This window comes from Enoplosus armatus, chromosome 24 (genome assembly GCF_043641665.1).
Source record: "Enoplosus armatus isolate fEnoArm2 chromosome 24, fEnoArm2.hap1, whole genome shotgun sequence".
Taxonomy (NCBI): domain Eukaryota; kingdom Metazoa; phylum Chordata; class Actinopteri; order Centrarchiformes; family Enoplosidae; genus Enoplosus; species Enoplosus armatus.
Window position 1 is genome coordinate 11,186,180 of NC_092203.1, and position 9,811 is coordinate 11,195,990.

Here is a 9,811-nt window from a genome sequence, read left to right on the forward strand (position 1 = left end):
TTAAAGTCTTTTGTCTTATGATAGTATTTTATGCTAACGTATGTTAATATTCAAGAAAAGTCTTGAAATCTGTACCAGAAACCAGCAGATAAAGATGCTATAACTTCCGTTTCACTGTGACTGAAATATTACTGCAAAGGTTTAGATGATTATTTCATAAGAATTCTGTGATCTTTGTTGTGCTTCTTGACCTTTAGTTGGTCCATTAGAATAATATCTGTTGATTTCTATCATGGTTCTCATATCAAATTTTATATTATACATATATTATAAAAGCACAAAGTAAGAAACTAAAAACAACTTTAGGAGTCCTGTCCTTGAAAATACTCCTTGCATCTCTTTCGTAGGTGGGATATTTTGCTCCTTTTCAGAAACTACTAGGTTTAAGTTTAGATTTTTAGAATTTTGCATCACTTTTGCCGAAAACAAAGCTTCTATGATCGAGCCGATGTCCTGCAGATGCCTAGGTCTCCTCAGGAGCAGCCGCAGTGGTCGACCACCATGGACGGGATCTTTCCGTAGATGATCTGCTCCTTGCGGTTGAAGTAGAGCATGTTGATGGGCGACATCTTGGTGGGCGTGCAGCAGGGCCCTGCGGTGCCCCGCGGGTTGGCCTTGTTTACCAGGTGTGCATGTGGGTACTGCTGCAGGTGCATGAACTCACACTCACCTGAGCAGTAGTTGGCCCGGTAGCGTTTAGGTGCGATGATCCAGTCCCAGCCGAACTCTTCGAAGTCTACAGTGAGCGGGTAGCGGCAGCAGCGGGTCTCTGCAGACTCCTCATCGCAGTTGAGGCCTGAGTCACGGCGGGATCTCTTGGGGCTGTCGAGAATCTTCACTTCGATGAACGGTTGCTGGAAAGAAAGTGAAAATGTTCTGACAATGCAACAGACAAACCACCTGCATCCAAAAAAGCTAGACTTTTGGACATGACAATACAGGAATTATCCCTTCCATTTGTCGCCAGAGTGCAAGTTTCCAATTGCAGTTTTAAACAGGATAATTTTAGCTGGACAACATCATGTTAGTCTAGATTAGTTGAGCCAGATTTGAAGAACAAGGCCCTGATTTAATAAATGCCCCCATTACGCCACTAACCGCATTGCCAACAAAGCATGAAAATTGGATCTTCAGTAAACTTCCAAAGCCCATGTGCTTTTGAAGTTGTCAGTTAATATTTTGATTGCACTCACCAGTCCTTCCTCTCCAGGCTCTGCTGAGGTAACGGCCAAATCGTTACCATTGGAGTCGTAGGCGTTGATCTCAATCCCGTAGTTGGTCTCTGGTTGACGCAGCCAAGCCTGCAGCAGAGACTTGATGTCAATACTCTGCCAGGAGCCGGCGCCGGCATCGGTGTCGATCTTCAGAGAGCGCACTCTGACTCGAGTGCTGTTTCCCTCCTTCCCAGGTTTGAGGCGGGAGATCTGCAGGAAGACGGTGGTGACCATGTCGGCCGCCCGTAGGTGAACCCACAGCTGAGCCCGCAGGATGTTTTTGGGTTGGATCTTTGGACTGAGACTGAACAGACAACAGGAGGACAACTCGTCCTGGGCGACTGGATTAGCTGGAAGAAATCATTAAAATGTTCGATTATCTTGTTTCATACAAACAGATAGAACATTTGGCTTTTGTCTAACTGTCCAACTGTTCTGTTTGTCAAACACGTCAGTCAGAGCCAAATACGTCAAAACTACTGAACAGACTACCATGAAATTTGTTCTAAATATTCATGATCCCCAGAGGATGAACTCTTAATTACTTTAATGACCCCCTGACCTTTGCTCTAGCAGCACCATCAGACCACAAAAGCCAATTGTACACAAGGAAAATCTAAATCTAATGGGCAGATTGCCAGATAATTCACTGTGCATTTTTTACAAGCTTTGAGTTTTTATTTTGCACCACCCTCAGGACAAAATATCAGCATTGCACACATGATACTCATAATGTAAATGTCAGATTGCAGAGTCAGGTTTGTGCGCTTCTTCAGGGAAATGTGTGGATTCAAAATGCTGCAGGTATTAGCAGTTTTTAACTATGTACATCTACATGGTCTACTGTCTCCTGTTTTCAGCTTGGCTACTTGGAAACAAACTTTACGCATAGTATTCAGGCGCGGAAGAGACGCTTCTCCCTTTACGCACGACGTTCAGAAAAGGTGCAAAACAAAAAAGAAGAAAGACCATATAAAGCGTTTTTAGTTTGGTTTAGTTACGCTTGGTGGCCATGGTGATGATGGTCTCCGTGGTGGCGTGGTCCTCCTCCTCCACCCGCGGGTCGTACTGGTCCAGGAGCTGCGTCAGAGGAGGCGCTTTGGGCAGCAGCTGGCGGATCATGTCCCGGCTGATGTTGGGAGCCTGTTCGAGCCGAAGGATGCTGAGGATCTGGGACTTGATGCTGTGGAGCCTCATCTGCTTGCTGTGCTCCCGGAAGTCGCAGGCCGAGCACTGTTCTCCGCTCTCCGCTAGCAGCTTGGAGGTCTGGTTCATCTCCATGGAAAAGCCCGCAAAGAAGAAGACGGTCAGGCCGAGAAAGAGGAGCATCCTGGAGAGAAGAAGAGGTCAGTGCAGTGACGCTGTCTGATATGAGTCTGTCCCCGGGCCTCAGGACTTTATGATTGGCTGCTAGGATGATCTTTTTTTAATCAGAAGGGAGATTTAAAGAGGTAGCAAGATTCTAAGATCAATATTGTATTCATTAAATGAAACCTGATTAAAGACGACTTTGTTGATGACTGTGATGGGTCTTAATTTTACGACTGATTTACTGTTTCAATAATTTAAAAAAATATGATAGACAAAAGACTCTAAATGTTATTTGTTGACAGATTTCAGCTGTCGATAGATATTATTGGTACTTCTTAAGTATGTCCAAAGCTTGTTTTATTATTTTTTTCAAGAAATAAAGCATTCAAAGGAAAGTCAGCAGTCACTGTTTTACTCAAGGACACCTCAGCAGGATCGGCTTGGTTAATTAATCTGGGTAACATGTCGAAACCTGTAAACAATACTGAACTTTTGTTTCTATGGTACTTTAAACATTTGTTTTACTCGTAAAGTTGTCGACCACCAAGAGATAAATTTAACAGAAAAAAAATGAGATTGTTTTCATGCAAAATGTTCAAGGCAAGAAATAAAGAACGTAAATATTTTGGCTGTTATTTTCCATGTGCCAAGAGTCAAATTTAGTTTAGGTGCATGTGATAACTGTGTACAGGCTACTGTGTGTACGTTGCAGGCAATGTTTCCACCAGATAGCAGCACTGTCTCACTATATTTAGAGTTGTACAAACTCCCACCCCCTCTGAAGGCACCAGTTTCTCTAACTACAGCAATGACCCACTTTTTTCTAAACACAACTTTAAAGGCACAATTATGATCCAAATGTTAACAGCAGGAAAACATCAACACCGAGATAAAAATCCCTGATTTTATCTTCACTGTGATTTCATTTGTTAATGTAATATAAGTTAAGATGATAGTGTTTTAATTTAAATATTCCATTAATATAAAAACCTCTTATTGCTCAGTTTAATGCCCCATAAACAGCCTCATATATTTAATCTAGTTTCAATTAAGTTTTTACAAAATTAATTGGAGAGCCTTAAATTGTCAATTTGAGCGTGATTAAAGGAACTCATTCAGGGTCTTTTAATGGATCAATTTCATAGGTTTTCTTCACATAAACATTTACTAAACAGCAAGACAGCAAAAAACTGTATTAATCTATAAATTAGTCTTCTCTTTTTCATTAGTAATTGGATCATTTCAGCTTCAGCTACCTGTACTTTAAGACTTTTGGTATAAAACAGATTACCTTGGTTACACTTTTTCTTGATTTAATGGAAAAAGGACAGACATTTACGGAATAAACTGCTGTGTTTTGGGTGGTATTGGGTGCTCTGCTCCTCCTACCAACCAGCAGCAGGAGGAAACTGGTTCAGCTGCCTGTTTACCAGCAGCTCTGAAGGTTGTAGAAACCTTAAATTAACCTGCTGGGAGTCCAGAGAGGAGCTGCAACACAGAGCAGAGGGTAAAAGATTAAAAACACTTCAATATTCAGATTCCACATTTTATCTCAAAATTCTTAACAATCTTATGAAGACAAATATTCTTTTAATGATGATTAATCATTAAGTAATTTAAAGGCTAACAGAGAAACAAAGTCTTTGCTTGACAAAATGGGGCACATTTACAGACTATATGCTCTATTATTTATTGGAAAATTAAAGCTTTAGGAGATTTTCTCCCAAAATTGATTTATTTTCTTACAGCCTTTACTACCTGTACTCAAAGACTGTTGGTATAACACAGATGACCTTGGTTTAAGCTTTCACAAACTAGATCTTCTTGATTTTACTGTCATTGGTTAAACAGAGGCTTGCAGGTAATGAAACAAAGTGGATAAACTGTCCCTGTTTGGGGGGAAACGTCAAATATATCAAAATATCATTTTTTGGTGTTTGTTCTTTTCTGCAGTCATGGATATTATCATCAAACGCTCATCCTGTTAAAAAGTCAACGAGTACTTCAGTGTCTCGTTGAAATGGGATGTAATGAGTCGAAATGCTGGTTTTGGGCCTGTTCAGGCAAACAGAAGGAGACTGTCATCGACAAACAAGGAGAAGGTGAAACAGAGGCGTTTTTAAAGGACATGAAGGAGACACAATGTTTTGCCAGTTCAGAGGAGACACCAGCTGATGGTTGTTCATTGGACCTTCCTCCAGTCAGCAAACCGATACTGAATTTTGCTCAGAAGATGTCAGAGGATATCGTCGCTCAGGCTCTGCAGCTCTGCTGGGAAGTGGAGATTCGTTACAAAGAGTTGCCTTTCATTGACATTGAGTGTGAATACGTTATATGAGCTGAAGTCTACAACATTGTTTTCTACTTGAAGGGACATTTTTGACTGAACAAGGACTAAAACTGGACCAAAAGGTGCTGTAGCTGCTGAACTGAACCGCTAATGTCAAGTTCACATCCTGCTATTTGAACATATTCCTTTAATTCTGGAGGAATGTGGCTTCTCTGTCCACAACATGTAATCTGAGTTTTTTAGGGAGCTTGTTCTCATTTCACAACATTGCAACACGTGAGTCTGTGCTAACATGCTGATGTTTAGCAGGTATAACGTTTAGAGTGTTAGCATGCTAACATTTGCTTCTTAGCACAAAACACAAAGTCCAGCAGAGGCTGATGGGTGAATGATGATGAATTTGGCAGGTATTTGGTCACGAACTAATGTATTGGCAATACATGTATATTAAAAAATTTGACCTGATGATGGCGATAGAGGAAAAGTCTAGTTCTTACTATGATCACAACTCAATCAGCAGAAATCTGTCTCTGTGGTGCTCAGATCTTAATTTCAAATTCACAACTTTATCATTTTGTTAACTCAAGACATCCAGTTGTTTTCTCATGACCACACATCATTAATTACCGTGACTGGTCATACTGGCAATATTTACTAAATTTTTCTTGACAATGGAGCTCTATGGCACAGAGAAATAATGTATATCACACACACAATACTTGTTAGTAGATAAATTCACTGCTGGGTTTACCAGACTTCCATCAACTGCAGGCATTCCTCTTCAGAGAATAAACATACATACATTTACTGACATTCAGAATGGTATGTTGCATAATTTAGTGTTTTTTCTTGATGTAATTAGTGACATAAATACATGTTTTTTGGCTTTTATATACAAACACAGTATTTGAAACAGGTGATTAAAGTTGGATGGAACATACAGTATCTCACTCAGAAGTGACAAAATGTTCTGTCAGTGAGAAAATTACGTGTTAGACACCTGTTCAACAGGACGACCTTGTCATTCGACATGTTTATTGAGTCGGTTGCAGAGTTTCTGTGGACATGAAAACAAAACCAGAGGTTAGTCGCGGTTAAGTCAATGTTTCCCTACTCTGGCTTTCATGTCTGTTTTGGCAGCAGAGGAAGACAACCAGTTTACTTTGGTCACACAATGACAAACAAACTTGAAAAACTACTAGAGTTAAAACTAAAAATACGACATAAAATACTTTCAAATAAAGGATCTTTCTGTCCTTTTGAACCATAAAATTATTTATTATTGAGCAAGTATTTGCAGAAAGACTCTGCTGATCTCATTATTCTCTGTTAGACGTTGGCTTATTTATTGCAGGTTGAGAAGCAGGTTTGTTTTTCTTAAAGAGGCACTCCACCAATGTTACACATAAAGTTCACTGAAAACAGTTGAAGATATAATTTCACGTGATCTGTCAGGGGTCATAAAGTATGGAGAAAATTAAAGTATAGGTTCACAGCTTTTCGTCTGTCCGAAAACAATGATCAGGTGCCCATATAAACATTGAAACCAGTTTTGCTTGCAGTAATCATTCATCCTGTTCGCATCGTCTGTCTGTAGCCTTGAGCGCATGAGGTGTAGCTACACCTTCCACACCTGTCACCTTAACTGAACCTGAGCTCCAGACTGCATGGCACTTTTTTTTGTTTAGGCTCTAAAACCAAGAGGCTCTCAACAAACTCAAAAATCAAATGTAGCCTTCCCTGTATGTACTCAACCCATGCTATAAACCAAAACCCTATTTAATATACCTCAAATGTCCTTAATTCTCCATTATTATTCATTGAAAATGCCAGGGTCCCGCTGCTGCTTTCAGGACGTTGCTTTGCTCTACCAAGCGGTAAACATAATTGTTTATCCTCTTTTCAATTCCTCAGTACTGTAGGTCATTTTTTGTGCCTTTTGTACAGGTTCATTACTTTGTTCAGAGGATGGAGTTTGCTCACCAAAGAAAAAAAGCTACGCAGTTAAGGTAGTTTTTCTTATAATGGTGTCAACAAATAATGTAAAAAGCAGCAGTTAGCACATAGCTGCTTGAAAATACATTTAGATTCAGTGTAAAGAAGGTAAAGAGCTGTAAACAGACTATTTTCAGTTTATGTCCTCAGAATATTTTATTTCATGTAAGTGCAGACATACAGCGATAACCACTTTCATTGCACAATGGCAGGTAGAGTTTCACAGGACGTATGGTGGTCAGTGTGCCTGCTGCCTGGAAGAAAAATAAGAATAAACAAAGAACATTAGGTTTTCTCCCAGTAATTAAGTATAATACAGTCAATTAACTGGTTTGAAGTGGGCTGTGCCACAGTGATGATGAAAAACACAAAAACTGAAACTTCTAAAATAACCAAAAATGTCCATGTTCATGTAAGACCCCATTGCTCAAAGTAAGAAGCTGATAAAGAGAAAAGGTTTTCAGGCCTTTAATAAACTTTGTTTCTCACCTGTATTCACCTCTCTAACAGTATCCACCCCCTCGTCCGTGTCCACCCCCTCTTCCATGTCCGCCTCCTCGTCCGTGTCCACGCCCTTTGCTGTGTCCATGGCCATGCTTGTGCCTGTGCCCATGTTTTCTACGATGGCCACCGTGCCCGTCATCACTGCCGCTGTCGCTGCTGCCACCACTGTGGCTACGACCAGGGCTTCCACCACCGCTTCCACGACGACGAGGGCTATGGTCACGTTCACGGTCTCTGTGGCGTTCACGGCTGTGTCTGTCCCTGTGGTGATCCTGATCACAGTCAGGGCTGCGTCTCCTGTGACTGTCCTGATCATCTCCATGGCGGCGATCACCTCCATGGCGGCGATCATCATCATGGCAGTGATCATCTCCATGGCGATCTTCTTTATGGCGGCGATCATCTCCATGGCGATCTTCTTTATGGCGGTGATCACCTCCATGGCGATCATCTCCATGCAAGCCTTTATCATCTTTATAATGGCCTCCAGGGGCCTTACTATCATCGCAACCTCCATGAGACTCCGGGTCCCCTAGCTGGGGCCCCAGGTCGTAGCCAGAGGCGGGCTTGTCTGTTGGATCACCAATCAGAAGAGTCAAGTAGAGATTTGTTTCGAGACTTCTGATGTGAAAAGACTATACCCATATTTTGTTCTGAAATTATTTGAAAAAGGCATGAAACTATTAATTACGTCTCTACAACAGGACAAACAACAATAAGAGGAGATAAACTGTGTATCTTACCCGAAGAGGAGCTGAACATTTTTTGTCGACAGTGTAAGTCTTTGTGGCAGATGACTCCTAATTAAAGAAAACAGGGAGGTGTCTGTTTACATTTCACAGTTAAACCAGTTCGACTAGAATTCCTCAGTACTGTAGGTCATTTTTTGTGCCTTTTGTACAGGTTCATTACTTTGTTCAGAGGATGGAGTTTGCTCACCAAAGAAAAAAAGCTACGCAGTTAAGGTAGTTTTTCTTATAATGGTGGAGCGCAACACAAATGTCTCAAAACCAAGATGGCCAGCGGAAGGCCAGAAACGCTGAGCAGCTCAGGAATAACTTGCCAATCCTTCTATAGTAGGAGACCCTTGCAGGTAAATAAAATTTGGTAACATCAAGTAACAACTAAGGAGTAATACAATTGTTAAAATTTCCATTTTATTCATTGGTGTATTAAATACATATTTCTTCAGCTGAAAACTCAAACGCATGCTGTCCACCCGAGTGGACATGTGAAGAACTTTGAAAAATGAGCGTTTGAAAAAAATGAAGTTTTGTTTTTTTCATGCCTAAAGAGAAATAAAAACACTTAGGGAAAAAATCCTGACTGAGGCTGTCATAATTCATGCATGAAAGGGTTAACGTCACTGTTATCTGCTGACATCAAACTTTGAGAGGAAAGAAGTTTACCTGAATGCTGTTCCCGCAATTCACTCTCATAGTGCTTTTTTCTCTTTTCGTGACCACAAGGACAGTTCCGCTTCATCCTCTCATCAAAGTTGTAAACATTGACATTTGCTTTTCCACGAGGGGGACTCCACACAGGAGGAGCCATAGACATATATCTGTCATTAAAACTGAATGTTTCATATCTGCATACTGACAACAGCTCCAGTGTCTTCTCTCCTGTCTTCTGTTCTCTCTCTACTGCGAACAGATAACAAAAGAACTCGGCTTCAACTGAAACACTAAACTCTATAAAACCTAATAAAGTAGTGAGTGCAGCATAATTAGGATTTCCAGAGGTAAACTCACCACTTTCTCACGACGTGTGGTTTAATCTTAATGGTGTTTAAGAAAACACAATCCTCTCTCTGATACTGACACACAAACATCTTGCTTAGTCACATTGATTGGCTCTCCTAGAATCAAGTTAGCTAATGAATGAGCGTCCCATCCAGCATCCATGACCTCTCATATTTTGTGACCTAATATGTTTATGATTCTGTCCTCAATATGTCCTCTACTTGCCAAAAGAATTCACAGGGTGAAATAAGGAAAGGAGAAGTTTACGTGGAGCACCTGAAGGCAACATACAGCCCGAAGACACTGCACGTCGCCGCTAGAGGGCGTGGTGACATCATGGGTCACGTAGACGTAACTCAGGGAACCTGATAGTTTTGAAGTGTTGGGATGGTGGAAACAGATGGTGATGTCAGTGAGCTGTTGTGTTGGGACGATAGAAGCTGCCCTCAAAGGACGAAGAGGGTAAAACTTAACTGAAATAACTGCTCAGGACGAGAAACTGTTCAAGTCAATCAATTAACATTTTTAAAATTAATTGAGGCAGAACGCGCGCCATCACCTGTTTGGAACGACATCGTTTAGTTAGCTAGTTTTCTTGTTTTTCGTTGATACGTTTGGGAGGTTTCTTGAGAGCTTTTTGTGCAGAGAGCAGCATTTTCAAGTAAGTTAAAGGTCTTGAAAATTAATAAAAAATATATCAGATGTTAAAGTTTCTTGAGGGAGTCATGTATATTATAATTAGCTTTATCTGC

The 9,811-nt window shown here is 40.8% G+C and overlaps 1 protein-coding gene and 1 long non-coding RNA gene across 2 annotated transcripts; one reads left to right on the forward strand and one right to left on the reverse strand.

The window, feature by feature from the left end:
- Positions 1 to 473: 473 nt before the first annotated feature.
- Positions 474 to 2,552, reverse strand: LOC139306919 (growth/differentiation factor 8-like). Its single transcript, XM_070930883.1, has 3 exons — positions 2,216 to 2,552; positions 1,194 to 1,564; positions 474 to 854 (listed from the first exon to the last, which is right to left on the reverse strand). Exons 1-3 carry the CDS (start codon positions 2,541 to 2,543, stop codon positions 474 to 476), a joined length of 1,080 nt encoding a protein of 359 aa, XP_070786984.1. The 5' UTR covers positions 2,544 to 2,552.
- A 1,427-nt stretch (positions 2,553 to 3,979) lies between these two features.
- On the forward strand, positions 3,980 to 5,628 carry LOC139306645 (uncharacterized). Its single transcript, XR_011599502.1, has 2 exons — positions 3,980 to 4,032; positions 4,479 to 5,628. It is a non-coding gene; the product is annotated as an uncharacterized lncRNA (long non-coding RNA).
- Positions 5,629 to 9,811: the final 4,183 nt, after the last annotated feature.